We start from the raw sequence: 18,577 nt of genomic DNA on the forward strand, positions 1-18,577 counted from the left end.
CTTCGTTGTGGCATGTGGGATCTAGTTCCCTGAGCAGGGATCAAACCCGGGTCCCCTGCATTGGGAGCACCTAGTCTTAGCCACTGGACCACCAGGGAAGTCCCCCCAACTTTGGATTAACAGAAAGGTCTTGTGAAACAAGACACCAAACCTCACTAGCTCACCTGCAAGGATCTCTAACCGAGCTGGGTAACAGGCTGAGAGAAAAAATGCTTCTAACAGAAACTCAGAATACTCAGACTTGTTTTATTATAGTACATGGGCTGGGAATGATGGGAGGGGGTGGATGTTGTGGGCAACCACTGCTCTGATTAGCACCGGATGCCCATCCCAATGGCCATGAATGTGCCAAAGGTGCCGCCACTCTGCATCATGGTTTTCCCGATGCCGCCCATCAGCTCCCGACCCCGCATTCCGATCCTGAGAGGAGGAAACCAAGATGGGGCCAATTGGGAACAAAAATGCAGGGAACATTAACTGCCCTTTTACAATTTGTGTTTATAATGGGCACTGCTGAAGTCTGGCAGGATATTTTCTCTTCCCATATGGGTTGTGTAATGCCAAGGAAAAGGGTCCGTTAGGGTCTCTAGGTGGATTCTGATGAATGTATCAACTGACTTCTGTTTGTGGGAGGCAACAGAAGCAGTATAAAGTACATGGACAGGGAAACCATTTTTTTGTGCTGGTTTATGATCCAGTAAGACATCTGTCTTTTAGACGGTTTCCTAGTGTTAAAACAATGATAGGGATGTCAGACGTGGGTTCAAGAACTAAGAATGCAATTTACAGGCTGTGTCAAGTGTAAAATGAGGAGCACAGCATTCACAGCCCTGTCGTGATAACAGGGCATTTAGCACCGTGACTGACAGTAAGTGCTCAGTAAATGATAATTTACAATCTGGAAAAATGGGAATAGTCTCTTTTATGTGTGGAAATGACAGGGTGTAGAGTTTATCTGCTTAATTTCTACATCCTGTTCCCAGTAAATTTAATCGTTTGTTTCGCTATGCGCAATTGGAAATAAATATAACAGCAGGAAGACGGTAAGAACAGCCTTTTATTGAGCACTTAACACGTGCCAGATTGTGTGCTAAGTGTGCTCTGATTTGAGCCTTATAACTCTATATGATGTAGAGGTTACTGACCTCATTTTACACTTGAAACCCAGGCTCCAACTTGCCTAAGGTTACAAAATGAGTAAGGGGCCATTGAGTGGTTTGAGTCAGAGCTCATATTCTCAACCATTCAGGCTTCCAACCTGTCCTCCCAGACTGAAGGTGGTTAGGAAATCAGTCTCGCTCGTTATAGGGCAGCGAGGGAATTGGAAAGAAGTAGGCTCTATTCCAGCGGCAGGCCGAGTGGGGCGGGAAAGTCCGGTAGTCCCGCCCAGAGATCACGGCCCATGCCCCTCACCTGAGACAGGAAAAGGTGCCGAAGAGCGCCCCGGCTGCCATGCCCACGGCGCAACCCATCACAAAGCCCATCTTCACGCGGTCGAAGCAGCTTGGCTGTGACTGTCCATAGGGGCCCACGGCCACCGGCATCTGCGGAGTTCGAAGGCTTGGGGAGTGTGGGCCTAGCCGCCAGCCCGAGTCGGGCAGGGGGCGTAGGAGGTGGGGCAGGGAGCAGGCCGGAGGGTTCGGGGAAATCCGGGAAGGAAAAGAAGGGTGTAGCCCGGCTCCATCACCCGCTGAGCGTTCGAGTCCCCGCGCCACGGTGCCCCCACCTTACCTTGCTCGCGGCCTTGGTCGCTCAGCTCCACGTCTCACACGGAACGCAAGGCGGAGCGCACTCGCGGCCAGAGGAACCGCTTCCGGGGCGCGGAGTAGTACTTCCGGGGGCCTGTAGCTGGGGACGGCAGCCGCTTCGGGCGCAGGGCTGCCACCGAGATGATGCTACTGAGAACCTCTTGGAGGCTGGTGGCCGCGGCCGACCCCGCCGCTCTGTGGCCGAGGGCGAAGGCACCCACTCGGGGGCTGCGCCTGCGCGGTACGCTCCGGGGCTCGCTCGCTGCCACTTCCCCGGAGGCGAGGATCTCTCCCCTGGGCGTGGGGACGCACCTGCATATTCAGGAGCCTCCCTCTTCCGCCCGCTACCCAGACCCTCTGACCCTTCCTCTTGGCTGCACCCCTCAAACTTTCTCATGCCGGCCCTGCGAACGGTTGACTTCGCCGCGCGCCCCCCTCCCGCACTTCAGATCCTTCCCTGCAGGCCCTCAGAGCCCTTGATGCTCGGCCTTCGGACCTTTCCTGGCCAAATTTTAGAGATGCCAGTCGTCCAGCCAGTAACCTTTGAAGGAGATCTTACATACCGTCTCCACATTCCTTCTCAGTGGCTTTGCCCTTTCAGAGGTCTCCTCACTCTCAACTATGCAATTTGAATGTTGTCTCAGCACCCCCCTCCAAGAACCCTGTCTCTCTCCCTTACCTCTTTTTACAGTTGGCTCAAGTTTTCTGATGTTTTGTTTCCTTTTCCACTGAGATTCGACCTCAGCACCCCTTAAATTTATCTCACCTCCATCCAGCTTTTACCTTCTGCTGTCTTGGATGCCCTGTGTGCAGAGTTGCATCCTCTCACGTGGCCACTCCGTTGTATTTTTTGTCAGTTGTAGACCATGCTCCCCAGTCTGCTGTTCCCTCAGATGCAGCCACTGCTCCGGAGGCGGAATCAGTGCTGCGACCTCTGTATATGGATGTGCAAGCTACAACTCCTCTGGTAAGGATCGAGGGGCAGCTTTCCCCAAGCTGTTTTTAGGAATTATATTGTAGAAGTGGCAATGCACAGAAATGGCTGAATCCCTGTAGAAGTAAGAGCCATTGAGAACTGTGTGTTGGGAAAAGCAATGAGCCAGGAGTCAGGAGGCTTAAGCTGTAATCCTCTAGAAATGGCTTTACTACTTACTAGCTATTGATCTTGGACACATCACTCAGTGCAGGCACTCTGGTAGTAGTTAAAAGCATAGGCTCTGGAATTAGCCGGATTGCTACTTACTACGTGAATTTGGGCAAGAATTAAATAGGTTAAAAGACATAAAGTAGCCCTTAGAACAGCGCCTGGCGCATGATAAACACTTGAATATTAATGCACGTTTTCATCAACATGTGGACTCTGTCATGTCCTGGGCTCTCGTAGATCACATTTCTTGGCAGGAGTGGAAACACCTGCAGACACGGCTATCAGAACAGGGCAATGTTTGTAGATTATCTGAGCAGATGGTAGAATAATCTGATTTAAGATGGGTTGGTAGGGGAGTATATTAGGCTAACATTTGGTTAGTACCTGAGGGGATGGAAGAATGTTTGAGGCCTAATCTAGGCAGGGTCTGAAGGGTTGGGAGTGTGCTGAGGCAGGTTGGGCAGGTCTCAGGGGATGGAGTGGGGCCCGAGTAAACTGTGGGCTCAAGGAGACTGATCTATTCTGTTATGCTCAGGACCCTCGGGTGCTTGATGCCATGCTCCCTTACCTAGTCAACTACTATGGGAACCCACATTCCCGGACACATGCTTATGGCTGGGAGAGTGAGGCAGCCATGGAACGTGCTCGCCAGGTTAGTACAGAGGACTCCAGGAGGTTCTGATGTCAGAGGGTCAGTGGCCTGTGGGAGGCATGTATTTTTGTAGCTGTGGGTGGAGGTGGAAATGGCTTGGGGCTCTCTCAGGAAGAGATTCAAAGAACAGGTCTTTGGAGTCCCTCTGAAGGCATTTGATTAGTTCCCACGTTTCCTAGCTAAGTGACCTTTGGCAAGTTATCTGATTTCTCGAAGCCTCAGTTTCCTCACACTGAAAATGGAGATTGGGAAGGGCCTGGGTTCGATCCCTGGTTGGGGAACTAAGATCCTGCAATCCGCCCAACATGGCCAAAAAAAGAAAGAAAGAAAAAGAAAATAGAAATTGTAGTAGTTCCTACTTCTTGGGGTTATTGGGTGGATTAAATCAGACAATTCTGGTGACGTGTTTATATATTTATTTATTTATTTATTTTTGGCTGTGTTGGGTTGTCGTTTCTGTGCGCGGGCTTTCTCTGGTTGCAGCGAGCGGGGTCCACTCTTCATCATGGTGTGCGGGCCTCTCACTGTCGCGGCCTCTCTTGTTGCAGAGCACAGGCTCCAGACGCGCAGGCTCAGTAGTTGTGGCTCACGGGCCTAGTTGCTCCGCGGCATGTGGGATCTTCCCAGACCAGGGCTTGAACCCATGTCCCCTGCATTGGCAGGCAGATTCTCAACCACTGCGCCACCAGGGAAGCCCTGGTGATGTGTTTATTAACATGATGCGTATACATGCTAAGAGCTCAATAAGTGCTTTTTCAAAAACACCAAAGTTATTATTTTGTATTGGGCTGGAAAAGAGCCTGGGATCTGGGATGTAGCTGAGTATATCCCCTTGTCTGATTCTAATGGGTACAGAGCTGCTTCTTGAGCAGTTGATAGAATACAGTGGAGCTCTTCTTGCTCCAGACCTTTGTCTTAGTTGTCTCTGCAGCTGCATTCCTGCCTAGGGAACTGATGCTACTTATTTTTGTTTCTTGGCTTGCAGCAAGTAGCATCTCTGATTGGGGCTGATCCTCGTGAGATTATCTTCACTAGTGGCGCTACTGAATCCAACAACATAGCAATTAAGGTAAGAGAAGGGAACCAAAGGGCATATCTGGGCTTTCCTGACCTGGGAGGTGGTGTCCTGCCATCATTTAGGCTCATATATATTTCCCAGCTACCCACTTTCACCCTATTGTGAAGAAAATACAGACACATACTCTTTCTGATTTGTTGCTTCCTTCAGCCCTTTGCAGTCTACTCTATCTTAAGTCTTTGCTCCTGTTGAACTGAGTTCAGTGAGGTAGTTGCATAGGAAAGGAGGTGGCTCTTGGACCATCAACCATGTGGTGTTTTGGACGGCAGCTACTTCAAAGAGTAAATAATGGTGACTCAACCCTTTTCCCCATCCTTTTGATCTAGTCACAGTGAAGTCCAGAATACACTTGTAATTGGATATATTTCTCTGCTTCTTGTTACCAGCTTCACACATATCTGTGATTTCAGGGCTGCCTTCCTCTCAGCCTTCCCTTTCTTTCTGATGAGATCTGTCTGCAGCAAGTTCCTCCTGTTTTCTTTAGATGTCCCCGTTTTGTACTGGTTGCTGTGGTGCCTTCTGCAGACATTCACTTGATCACCCATTCTGAGATTAGTCACTCTATCCTTAGGACCTACCGATCTTCGGTGCTAACAAAAGTAAAATTCCAGTCTCAGTAGTCATGTCGGTGTTTCACAGAACATAAACACGTCTGACTGGGTCTGGTTGCCAGGGTCACTTGTGTAAATACCAAGGCTCTGATAAATTGTGGGCTGCTGTAGGTTCAACTCTGGCTCTACCCTCTCTCACCACTGTCTCTCACCTGTGTTGCCAGTATGGCTTTTTCTGACCTTGGACTGAGTAAAGGAGGCCTAGACATGGGCCAGGTTCCAGAGTCATCAGTACTCTGCCTGATCCCTTTAGAAGGAAGGTATCCTTCCTTGGGACTGCAGAGGCCACAGAGCCAGGGGTGTGGTCTCTCCAAAGATGAGAATGGTTTCTGGAATGGGGAGCATTTTCAGAACTTAGAAAATGTTTGCTTTGAAGGTTTCCGCAGATTCCCAAACCTAGAGGCCAAGGATTGCTAGACTAGTTGCGACAGCTTTCCTCTGGTCTCCTGGACGGGTAGAGTAAATATCTGTCTGCTATTAGAGGATTCAACACTTTGGGTAAGTGAGATAGGAGGTGGGGAGGGAACTTCTAATGTTTTCATTTTTATGTTCCTTGTCCTCAAGAACATACAGTTTTTATGTAGTTATAATTTTGGCCTAATTAGTTTCATATTCTGCTTTTAAAGTAGTATTCTTATAAGCTCTGGGAGGGACTGGGTTGCACATTTTATTTATTTTAATTTTTTTAAAAGAATTCATGCATATGTGGTGAGATTTTTTTTTTTTTTAACCCTATGGAAAGGTTTAAAATAAAGTGTAGGTCTTCCACTTCTTCCTCCCCTATTCTGACCTCAAGTCTGTTTAGTATTGTTCTAGAAAACAAATTATACATACATATGAATTTGCTTTTAATATTTTCACATATTGTAGCATGCTACATTTATTCTTCTGTAACCATTAATAACATATCCTATGTTTTTCCATTTCAAACTCGATAGTTTTTAATATAACTAACTATATTCTTTTTCATGGAGTTGTGTTATTGCAGTTTACTGTTCATTTCTCTGTTGTTGGTGTTTAATCTTTCTATTTTTTTAAGGATTGTAAATATAACTAAAGCATATTTTATCTCTAAAGCTTCATCTATCCTTTGAAATATTTCCCTAAGGCAGGGGTCCCCAACCCCCGGGCCATGGACCGCTACCGGTCTATGAACCAGGCTGCACAGCAGGAGGTGAGTGGCAGCCGGGCGAGCGAGTGAAGCTTCATCTGCCGCTCGCCATCGCTCTCATTACTGCCTGAACCCTGCCCCCACCCCCCACATCCATGGAAGAACTGTCTTCCATGAAACCGGTCCCTGGGCCAAAAAGGTTGGGGACCGCTGCCCTAAGGTAAATTCCCAAAAGAGGAATCACAGTAAAGAGTGTGAATTCAGCTTTTAAGACATTTTTGTAAATGATTTCTGAAGAGATTATAGTGTAAATAATGCTATCAGCAAGGAATGCGTCTATGAGTTTCACTTCTGCACTGCCAGCTTTGGGTATCACCATATTTGCATGTTTTGTATTTAAATAGAAATAAAAGAGACAGACTTTTCCTGGGATGCAAGGATAGCAATGTTCCCCATTTTCCACCTATGGTACAATAAAAAATATATTTGGTCTTTGTCCTGTGTTCCTGGCACAGGGCTTCTAAAACCTTGCAGTTTCCTGAATGCTAGGAATGTGTTTTGTTATTCATAACAAGCCCCTTTGCCATACCTGAGTTTCTGGTGATGAAGTGATTCATGGTGGGCCCTTAGATAGTTTCAAGGGGCATGCTGGCCACTCCAGAAGGACCAAGAATGTGATTAGAGAGTTGTAACTTTCATCTGGGGAAGAGAGGGGGGCTGGAGATTGAGTCCAGTCATATGGCCAATGATTTAATCAGTTGTGCCTGTGTTATGAAACCCCCATAAAAACTCTGGAAAACAAAACTCAGAGGAGCTTCCAGGTTGGCAAACTCATGGTTGTACTGGAAGGTGGCATTCTTAGATTTACGGGGAGAGGGCATGGAAACTCTGTGCCCCTCCCTGCCCCAGAACTCACCTGTGCATCTCTTCCATTTGGCTGTTCCTGGGTTGTATCCTTTGTGATAAAGCTATGATAGTAATATAGTGTTTTCATTGAGTTCTGTGAATCACAGAGAATTATTGAACCTTAGGGGACTGTGGGAAGCCCTGTATTTGCAGCCAGCTGGGGAAGTATGGGTGGGTGACTTGTGACACCTAGGCCTTACGGCTGGCATCTGAAGTGGAGGCAGTCTTGGGGGACTGAGGCCCTTAACCTGTGGGATTTGCGCTAATTTGGGATAGTTAGTGTCAGAATTAAATTGAATTATAGGACATGCAATTGGTGTCAGATGATTGATGTTGGAGCATACTGCCTTTGTCCACTTACTCCCTACAACTAGGATGGAAGTCACTGCTGTCTCTCTGAGTATATTCTTCTTCCTTTCACCACTGCCAATTTCTAGGGGGTGGCCAGGTTCTACAGATCACGGAAAAAGCACTTGATCACCACGCAGACAGAACACAAATGTGTCTTGGACTCCTGCCGTTCACTGGAAGCTGAGGGCTTTCAGGTCACCTACCTCCCAGTGAAGAAGAGTGGGATCATCGACCTGAAGGTAAGAGGGACAAAATAGGAGGAGCCTGGCTTCAGCCTATAAATCTATCTCTTCAGCCTCAGCTGGAGCTTGAAGGACTAGATCTAATGGTGATGGAGGGGTTTAGAGAAATATGCCTTGCAGTGTGACTCAGAGTATGTTCCCCTTGAGTGTGTACCATCCTCCTTTTTTGCTGAAGATTTGTTTCTCAGCTTTTTTGGTGCTTCCTGGTCTGTGTGACAGCCATCGCGGGAAAGCTCTGGCCTCCTTCTCCCTGCACTGATGTTTCTCATCCTTCAAAAGAGTAGGTGTAGTTTTTGTGAATAATATTTCCCTTTTTGGCCCATATCTTTATATGTCAATTTTGGGTCCGAGTATCTTCTCCACCAAATTTTGGATATCAGCATCCCTAGACATCCCTAGACAAATCCATCCCTGGACAGATCCCTGTGATGTGCAAATAGAGATAATTTTACTATTTTCTTTGCAACCTGGAGGGCTTTTATTTCTTTTTTTTTGCCCAGTTGAATAAAAGTGGTGAGAGCAGATACCCTTGTTTTCTTCCTGATCTTAGATGAAAGCTTTCAGCATTAAGTAGGATGTTAGTCCCTGCCTTCAAGGAGCTTATATTTTAGTGAAGGGGACAGTTAACATGTAAACAAACACATAAATGAAATAATTATGAATTGAGATATATGCAATAAAGGAAGTAAACAAGAAACTGAGAGAAACATAACATTGAGAACCTACATTAGACCAGTGTCAGGGAAAGTATAATAGATGTTGGGAGGTTGATTACTAGTTTCTTTAAGACAAATATTTTAGTCAAATGTGGTCCCTACCTCAGTGTTGAAAATAGTAGCCTTGTTTTTTACTACTTACTTTGTTCTTTGCTGCTTTTTACTCTGACAACCTTATGTAGGAAAGGCTCCCCCTCTTTTTTTTTATTAAACTTTTAATTTTTAAATAATTATAGATTCTCATGCAGTTGTCAGAAGTAATACAGAGAGATCTCATGTACCCTCTATCAGTTTCCCTTAATGATAACATCTTACAGAAGTATAGTATAACATTACAACCAGGATATTGATGTTGATCCATCTTGCTCTGATTTCCCCAGTTTTACTTGTACACACTTGTGTGTGTGTTTAGCTCTATGCAGTTTCATCACATGTGTAGTTTCATTGTAACTATCACTACAATGACGCTTCATGGTCTTTTTTTTTTTTAAGATTGATTAATTAATTAATTATTTTAATTTTGGCTGCGTCAGGCCTTAGTTGTGGCACGCAGGATCTTTGTTGAGGCATGCAGGATCTTTCGTTGCGGCGTGCAGGCTGTTCATTGTGGTGTGCGGGCTTCTCTCTCGTTGCGGCCTGCGGGTTTTCTCTTCTCTAGTTGTGGCACGCAGGCTCCAGGGCGCGCGAGCTCGGTAGTTGTGGTGCGTGGGCTTAGTTGCCCCATGGCATGTGGGATCTTAGTTCCCTGACCACGGATCAAACCCACATCAGATCCGCCTGCATTGTAAGGCGGATTCTTTACCACTGGACCACCAGGGAAGTCCCATGGTCTTCTTTTAAAACCACTAATTTGATCTCCATTTCTTTAATTTTTTCTTTTCAATAATGTTACGTAAATGGAATAATATAGTACGTAACCTTTTGGGATTGACTCTTTTAATTTAGCATAAGTCTTTGGCGAGTCATTTAAGTTGTTGCATGTCTCAGTAGTCTGTACCTTTTTATTGCTGAATAGTATTCCATGTAATGGAAGTACACAGTTTCTTTAACCATTTACCTGTTGAAGGACATCTGGGTTGTTTTTAGGTTTTGGCTATTATGAATAAAGCTACCATGAACATTTATGTGTCGGTTTTTTGGTGTGAATTTAAGTTTACATTTCCCTGAGGTAATGCCCAAGAGTGCAACTACTGGGTCATATGGTAATTTCATGTTTAGTTTTATAAGAAACAAAAACTACCAAACTGTTTTTCAGGTGGTTGTACCATTTTAGGTTCCCACCAGTAGTATATGAGTGATCCAGTTTCGTTGCCTCCTCGCCAGCATTTTGTGTTGTCACTATTTTAATTTTACCCACTCCAGTAGGTGTGTAGTGAAAGGCCCCTTTTCATCAAGACTAAGCTTGCATACATTCTGAGTTAGGGAGGACTTTGTTGGTACTATATAGTTTCCTTACTCCTGATGTTCTTAGGAACTAGAGGCTGCCATCCAGCCGGATACCAGTCTGGTCTCAGTCATGACTGTGAACAATGAGATTGGAGTGAAGCAACCCATTGCAGAAATAGGTGAGTATCATGGGTGGACCCTGACGCTTGCCCACCACTGAGATCCATCTGAGGAGCAGGACTGGACTAGGATCTGTAACACTTTATAGAATGAGGTAAGGAAACCAAGAGAGAGAGAGCTTCAGTTCCTTGATCAAGGACATATTGTAAATAGCACAGCTAGTATTTGAATCCAGGTGTAGTACCCTTTATGTTGTTTTCATTTTATTGCACTTGGTGCAGAAAACAAAACAAAAAACCTCCACCTTTTTTCTCTTCCTCTTTTACCTTTTTTGTTTTAGAACATCTCTTTACTATGCTCATAGAGCCAGAGGCACTCGCCCTGTAACCTCTTAGGTACATTAGCAAATAGATCTGTTAATCTTTGCTTCTTTTAAATCAAAAGGATCTAAAAGTTAATCTGATATATTGAAAGGCCAGTGTTAATGAGGTAGGAAGAGTCTTATGAATCAGAATATCGGGGGTGTTTTGATTGGGTGTTTTGCACTTGCTCTTGTTTATTCTAGTCAAGGACACTAGAGCTGAGAATGAGAGACAGAGACAGAAAGAGAGAGAAGTGATTTACTATGTGGCTAGTGGCCAATGCCATGTATAATTTTGCCTTAGATCTCATGGTACATTGTGGGACCACTGCCAGGTTACTTACTAACATTGTGCTCTGGTTCTTCCCCTTTGTTGTTTTCTCAGGGCACATTTGCAGTTCCAGAAAGGTGTATTTCCATACTGATGCAGCCCAGGCTGTTGGAAAAATCCCACTTGACGTCAACGACATGAAAATTGATCTCATGAGCATCAGTGGTCACAAAATCTATGGTCCGAAAGGTACTAGCCCCTCTAGAGTTCCTCCTCTCTGGACCTCCCGGCAAACTCTTTGACAGGTGTTCCTGGGACTCATTGGGCACTCTCTCTGCTCTCAGAGGAAATTGTATATTCAGAGTGCCCTGCAGAATGCAAGTGTCATTTAGCAATAGCTAGGAACATGTGCTTATTGGTAGCTTCTAGCAGTTACTATATAGCAGGCCATTCTTCACTGGTCTCTTTAGAAAATACTTTCATGTAGATGTTAATTTGGTTGAGGAACAAAGGTTTTGTCATATCAAATGAGCTGGAGAAGTCCAGTTATCTTGTCTACCCCACTGTGATTTGCAGATCAATATTCTTTGAGTTCTTCATTCCCTCGTGTCCTGCTTTAGCCTTAGGGGAAGATTGTATGGGCTTTTATGTTTCTTGGTGTTTGTTCCTAGTTTTAGTAATCTTTGCTCCTATTAATCTCTCAAGGATACTTGTCTGTTTCCTATGGTCCTATTGGCCTAGGAATGTTTTCTAGCTGGAATTCTGCCTCTGCACCCCAATCTTTGGGAAGAGACTATTGTCCTCTATTTTATGGAGGTAGCCATCCAAAATGAACAACTCCTTCTCTGTCTCTTGGGTGAGGGCCTGTGGTGGTTGGTTATGCCAGTACGCTTGCTGTGTCTGCGAGGTGTGTCATCTGGATGTACACCTTGTGGAAAAAGCTGTGATAACTCCTGGAAGTATATAAGAGGGGCTTCTTCTAAAGGCTCCCAGAGGTTGTAAAGAGTGTTTTTGTAAGCCCAACAGGTGGTCTATCTTTAACTAAAATTGGCTTATTGGCTTTTTTTGTACATAAATCTGTTTTGATAAAATTAACTCATATTGAGCAGAAGCTCTGATCAGCACGTAAATGTGTACAGGTATCCCTCACTATCCAAACTCTTGCTTGTTGAACTCAGGATCTAAATAGATTTAGATAACATTGTATCCTTCACTATCCAGATGTAGTATCTGAGCACTGACTCTCTGAACCTGGGAACTGCAGAGATTCAGACAGTGTAGGATACTTGAATTTGATTTGATTTTAATGGGGAAATGAAATATTTCTTAATAAATGCAGTTTGGCACATAAATTATTTTAAAACTAGGGTCCTTCATAATAAATTTGGGAACCATTGCCTTACTTGCTATGGTACCTGTAGTCTCTGCCTCAATAAGTCAGTAGTTGTTCTGTGAGGGAGAAGGTGACCTTCAGCAAGTGCTCACTCTATTCAAAACCCTTGGCTACTTAGTGAATATCTTTGTACATTCATGCTCATATTTTGGTATGAAATTCCTATAAACAGATTTGCTGAGTCACAAGTTGTATACATTTTTAAGTTTTGATAGACCCTAGGAGATTATGCTAATTTTTACTTCCATTCTGACTTCTCCCCTTTTTTTCCCCTCAAGGTTTTAATTTTTTTTTAAATTAAAAATTTTTATTCTATTTAGACAAGGTAATATGGTTCAAAATTCAAAAGCTGCAAAAAAGTACACTGTGGAAAGTCTCTCACCTCTGTCTATAAGCCATGCAGTTCCCCCTAGGGAGACAGTTTCTTGAGTATTTTTCTAGAACTATTTTATGCATTTATAATCACATATATGGGACTTCCCTGGTGGCACAGAGTTTAGGAATCTGCCTGCCAGTGTAGGGGACACGGGTTTGAGCCCTGGTCTGGGAAGATCCCACATGCCGTGGAGCAGCTAAGCCCGTGCACTGAAACTACTGCGCCTGTGCTCTAGAGCCCACGAGCCACAGCTGCTGAGCCCGCGTGCCACAACTATTGAAGCCCGCGCCACCTAGAGCCCATGCTCCACAACAACAGTAGCCACCGCAATGAGAAGCCCGCACACCACAACAAAGAGTAGGCCCCGCCCACCGCAACTAGAGAAAGCCCATGCACGGCAACCAAGACCCAACGTGGCCAAAAATAAATAAATAAATACATTCATAATCACATATATAATTCCCCCCTTCCCCTTTTTACTCAAACAGTAGCATACTACACTCATTGCATCTTCACCTAACAATGCATCTTTAATTTTTTTAAACTAAAGTACAGACATTATTCACATTTCACCAGTGTTCTAACAATGTATCTTGGAGATTTTATAGTGGTAGTACAGGAGCTTCCTCATTCTTTTATACACCTCCTTTGAATTTCAGGCATGGATGTACCATAATTTATTTGCCCATTTTCCTGATTATGGACATCTAAGTTGTTTCCAATTTTTTGCTATTATGAATAATGCTGCATTGCATGATGTCATTTTATACATGCATAGGGAGCTACTTTAAACCATTTTGGCTGTCACTCCTTCTGGTACAAAATAATTTTGATAAATATTATGCTTTTGCTGCTGTTTCTTCTTTTCCCCCAATCTTTTTTTTTTGAAAAATGTCAAGCTTACAGAAAAGTTGAAAGAATATTTTGACCCCTTTGAAAAGTGATATTTTGTTTCATCTGCATTTTCCTTTTTCTCTTTTTTTGTAATAAACTTTGTTTCCCAGGGGTTGGTGCCATCTACATTCGCCGCCGGCCCCGTGTGCGTGTGGAGGCCCTGCAGAGTGGAGGGGGGCAGGAGCGGGGCATGCGGTCTGGGACAGTCCCAACACCCTTGGTGGTGGGGCTGGGGGCTGCGTGTGAGGTGGCACAGCAAGAGATGGAGGTATGCGGAGAGCAGTTCCCTCCCACAGATTCTTCCCCTGTGCTGGGTCTCCTGTGTTGAGGCTTCTGGGCATGACTGGGTCAGATCTTTGCCAGAAGAGGAGGTTTAAGAAAACCATCTTTGTGCCAGTGCTGCTGGCATCTTATTGAGGGAGGTGTTATGGGCTCCAAAATCCAGGCCCTTCAGTAATTATCAGCTCATTTATTCTGGGTTATTGAAACCATCTGTCCAGTTATTGAGCATCTCTGTGCTCAGTGCTGGGGATACAGTGGTCTCCATGAGCAACACAGGGCAATAGGTGGGTCAGATGCCCAGTCACTTCTGGGCACCGGGCAGGGCTCCTCATCCTGTGTGTTTCTGAGCTGTTAATGGTCACTATGCTTAGTCCTCCCTTGCCTGCTCCTCAGTATGACCACAAGCGGATCTCCAAGTTAGCAGAACGACTGACACGGAAGATAATGAAGAGCCTTCCAGACGTGGTGATGAATGGGGACCCTGAGCACCATTACCCAGGTACAGACGTGCCCATTCTGTCCCCATCTGGAAGAGCTGGAGACTCTGAGCCTTCTCTCATAGTAATTCACTCTTCCAGGCTGTATCAACCTCTCCTTTGCATATGTGGAAGGGGAGAGTCTGCTGATGGCACTCAAGGATGTTGCCTTATCCTCGGGAAGGTGAGTTGGATTGGATAGACAGGGACTGTGGCAGGACCAGTTAGTCTGGCTTTAAGTGTTAGGTTAATAAGCTTCCCATTGTGGAGATGACAGGCACAAGAGCTCTTAGTTGAGAGTAAAAGTCATTTTGTAAGCACCTATTTTTAGCTGACTGGGCACAGGCTAAAGTTTGCCACCCTAGGAGGGCCTCCTGTGGTAGAGTTTTGTGCCTTTTGTGGTCCCAGGAGATGCATGTATCTGTTCTAGTGTTATTCTGGTAGTTCTGTTACAGGCCTCCAGAGTTCAAGGATGCTTCAGAGGCCACCAAGGGTTTAGCTGCTGTCCAGGCCTGTACAGATAATGCATTTGGTTGTAGGGGAGTGAGCACCTGGTGCTCTGCTGCCTCTTGGTGTCACACCTAGCTCACGTGGTATCATGCTCTGTCATGCTTTGGCAGTGTCCTTCTCAAGGAGGTTATCCTTCACAGGGGCCAGAGCAGCTAGCAGCGTCTGGCCCTTTCGCTGTGTCAGATTAGAATGTCTCTTTTGTCTCCATGGTATGACTCCAGGGGTCTGGGGGTGGGAGCAAGACTGGAGGTTTGTGGCCAAAAGCAGATTTATTGCTGAACTGAGCAAGGCTCTGTGTCTTTCTCCTCAGCGCCTGCACCTCTGCATCCCTGGAGCCCTCTTACGTCCTTCGAGCAATTGGCACTGATGAGGATTTAGCTCACTCTTCTATCAGGTCAGTCATTTGAGCTGCAGCATTTATGGAAGGCATCCTCTTTTGTATTATTCTTCTCCTGTTAGAGTCTTCCTCAATTTAGTTAAACTTATCCCTTCTTCATTCTTCATGAAAGTTTCTCGAGCAGTGTTTTGCAGACCTTATTGACTGTCACCTGGGAAGTCTGTGAAAGATGAAGAGGTCTGAGTGCCACACTAGAGATTCTGATTCATTAGGTTTGGAGGAGGAGCAGGAAATTTCTAGAGTGATTCTCAGGTGGCGCACAGACCATGTTCGCAGAAACTCTGCCCTCTAGGGGAAGGACCATGTTCTCTCCATGTCTTTTGTGGAGTAGATCCTCATTGAGTATTTGCTGAATGAATTTACCCTGGTGCCACAGGTCTGATGCAGAGCTCCTCTCTGTGTCTTTTTCAGGTTTGGAATCGGCCGTTTCACTACAGAGGAGGAAGTAGACTACACAGTGGAGAAGTGCATTTACCATGTGAAGCGTCTTCGAGAAATGAGGTATGCACTATTGTACCAGAGACCCTTTGGAAGAAATTGCTGTGCTGGCTCCTCTTATCCTTAGGCTGTGTATTCACACTGCCAGAAATTAAAGTTTGAGAATCCTTGAATTTTAGGATTTAGAGATACCACAAAGCAGGAAAGTGGATCCTCTTGGCTACTTGTTTTCAGAGTATGAAAAGGTGTCTTTAAAAACTAAAGAACTGGACTTCCCTGGTGGCGCAGTGGTTAAGAATCCGCCTGCCAATGCAGGGGACACGGGTTTGGGCCCTGGTCCGGGAATATCCCACATGCCGCAGAGCAACTAAGCCCATGCGCCACAACTACTGAGCCTGCGCTCTAGAGCCCGCGAGCCACAACTACTGAAGCCTGAGCGCCTAGAGCCTGTACTCTGCAACAAAAGAAGCCACCGCAGTGAGAAGCCCGCGCACCACAACAGAGCCCCACTCGCCACAACTAGAGAAAGCCCACACACAGCAACGAAGACCCAACACAGCCAAAAATAAAAATAAATTAAAAAAATTTTAAATAAATAAATAAATAAAATAAAATAACGGGGAATTCCCTGGCGGTCCAGTGGTTAAGACTCTGCACTTCAGGGCTTCCCTGGTGGTGCAGTGGTTGAGAATCTGCCTGCTAATGCAGGGGGCACGGGTTCGAGCCCTGGTCTGGGAAGATCCCACGTGCCGCGGAGCAACTAGGCCCGTGAGCCACAACTACTGAGCCTGCGCGTCTGGAGCCTGTGCTCCGCAACAAGAGAGGCCGCGATAGTGAGAGGTCCGCGCACTGTGATGAAGAGTGGCCCCCACTTGCCACAACTAGAGAAAGCCCTCGCACAGAAACGAAGACCCAACACAGCCAAAAATAAATAAATAAATAAATAAATGTTAAAATAAATAAATAAATACTCCTGTTCTCTGTTCAAAAAAAAAAAGAAAAAAAGACTCTGCACTTCCACTGCAGGGGGCACGGGTTCAATCCCTGGTCAGGGAGCTAAGATCCTACAAGCCATGCAGCCAAATAAATAAAATTTAATTAAATAATGAAAAACATCTGAATTTATTCAGTTCTTTAGGGTTTTTTTTGTTGTTTTTTTTTGGCTGCGTGGGGTCTTCTTTGCTGCGCGTTGGCTTTCTATAGCAGCGGCGAGCAGGGGCTTCTCTTGTTGCGGAGCACAGGCTCTAGGTGCACGGGCTTCAGTAGTTGTGGCACGTGGGCTTCAGTAGTTGTTGCTTACATATAGCTGAGAAAGACTTGATAACCTCTTGTGTTGGGGTCTATCAGGGCAAGGAGGTAGAGGAGAGACAAGAGCAGATGGAGGCAAGTCAAGGCTTACAGCCTAGTAGCCAGTGCTGGCTGCTTCCTAAGCCTTCACTCATCCAAATACCTCTTCTCTTTGGCAGCCCTCTCTGGGAGATGGTGCAGGATGGCATTGACCTCAAGAGCATCAAGTGGACCCAACACTAGAAGAGTGGGCCTCTGACTTTGTGCTGGCCTGGCATCTCCTGCCTCATCAACCCATGCACAGCCAGGTGCCTTGTTACCCCCAGTGGCTGCTCCATGTTCACACCAGAATTGGTATAGCCCGGTTGACTTCAGCATTGGCCTGCTTCCAAGACAGAAACATGAGAAAACTATCTTTCTCCAGCCTCAGCTCCTTTGGTGGGGAACACTACCCATTTCTCTCCAGGAGTCCTTCTGTGGTCTTGTAGTGAGTGGATGTTCTCATCCTGAAACAGGAGGGACATTTGCTATGAATGATATTGCTACTGCTTGGGGAGCCCATACCCTTGGTGGGGGGAGCCCAAGGAACCAGAAGAAGGCTCTTTGTTCAGGGACCCTGATGCTCTACTTGGACATTTGAGTTGTTGCTTACTGCTGCTCAGAGAGATTGACTCCTTCAGAATCAAGCATAATCATCTACGATTTCATCTTTTTCGTGGCTCCAAAGGCTACCTTTTCATATTGACTATAGACTGAACAGCAAGTTTCTTAGAAGGCTTGTCTCCTTTGTGTTCTTGTCCTTCTTTTCTTTTGACCTAATGGAGCCAGAAATACGTGTATGACTCTACCTATTATTGTACTAATTTGTTTCTTTTAAAAAAATTGTTAATTTGCAAATTAGAGAAATAAAATCACCTTCCTCTATTTATTCTGTGACTTTATGAGAGGCTCAGGGAGAATTCCAATCTGTACTTGGGAATTGTGGAGTAAGACTACCACTCCACTTGATTTCCATAGCTGAGTCTGCTTGCCTATCTCTTCCGTCAACAATGTGCATGCCTCTCAGGTGCCTGACATTATTCTGGATATTGGGGATAAACTGGTTAACAGGATCAAAAAGGACCCTCATTGAGCTTTCATTCTAGTAGACAGAAAGTAAGAATTAAACAAAAAGGCTATTATAGATTGTGATGAGTGCTGTGGCAGAAATAGAGTGGTAAGGGGAAGTAATGGAGAAAACCTACCATGCTGGGTGTACCAGGAAAGATTTTTTTGAGCAGGTGTTAAGCAAAAAACATGATTTCTAGCCATCGAAAGAGCTAGGGATGAGTGAGGAATAAGAAGGAACAGCAAGAGCAAAGGGCCTGAGGCATAAAGAAACACGGTGTGTTTGAGAAACTGAGAGAAGGCCAAAATAGCCAGAGTAGAATTTTTCCATTTGTGGGTCTGAAACCACAGGTGGGATGTTACCAGCACTAGAAAGGGTGAGAGAAAAAATTTTAGAGTACATCACACAGATATTTTTAAAAATTTTATTGAAGTATAGTTGATTTACAATGTTGTGTTAATTTCTGCTGTACAGCAAAGTTACTCAGTTAAACATATATATACTCTTTCTCATATTCTTTTCCATTATGGTTTATCACAGGATATTGAATATAGTTCCCTGTGCTATACAGTAGGACCTTGTTGTTTATCCATCCTATACATACTAGTTTGCATCTGCTAATCCCGAACTCCCAATCCTCGCCCCCCCACCCTTGGCAACCACAAGTCTGTTCTCTATGTCTGTAAGTCTGTTTCTGTTTCGTAGATACGTTTATT

General features: G+C 45.2%; 2 protein-coding genes across 2 annotated transcripts; one reads left to right on the forward strand and one right to left on the reverse strand.

Annotated features, from left to right (window-relative positions):
* Positions 1–226: 226 nt before the first annotated feature.
* Positions 227–1,848, reverse strand: ROMO1 (reactive oxygen species modulator 1). Its single transcript, XM_027078433.1, has 3 exons — positions 1,732–1,848; positions 1,414–1,544; positions 227–420 (listed from the first exon to the last, which is right to left on the reverse strand). Exons 2-3 carry the CDS (start codon positions 1,542–1,544, stop codon positions 312–314), a joined length of 240 nt encoding a protein of 79 aa, XP_026934234.1. The 5' UTR covers positions 1,732–1,848; the 3' UTR covers positions 227–311.
* On the forward strand, positions 1,772–17,679 carry NFS1 (NFS1 cysteine desulfurase). The gene is made up of 13 exons (XM_027078432.1): positions 1,772–1,989; positions 2,606–2,715; positions 3,431–3,547; positions 4,533–4,616; positions 7,691–7,843; positions 10,034–10,127; positions 10,815–10,949; positions 13,474–13,631; positions 14,039–14,144; positions 14,224–14,305; positions 14,942–15,025; positions 15,440–15,529; positions 16,933–17,679. The coding sequence occupies exons 1-13, from the start codon at positions 1,890–1,892 to the stop codon at positions 16,994–16,996; spliced, it is 1,377 nt and encodes a 458-aa protein (XP_026934233.1). The 5' UTR covers positions 1,772–1,889; the 3' UTR covers positions 16,997–17,679.
* Positions 17,680–18,577: the final 898 nt, after the last annotated feature.

The sequence above is a fragment of the Aethalodelphis obliquidens genome, unplaced genomic scaffold, assembly GCF_003676395.1.
Source record: "Aethalodelphis obliquidens isolate GAN/ISIS:26980383/991018 unplaced genomic scaffold, ASM367639v1 scaffold42, whole genome shotgun sequence".
NCBI lineage: Eukaryota > Metazoa > Chordata > Mammalia > Artiodactyla > Delphinidae > Aethalodelphis > Aethalodelphis obliquidens.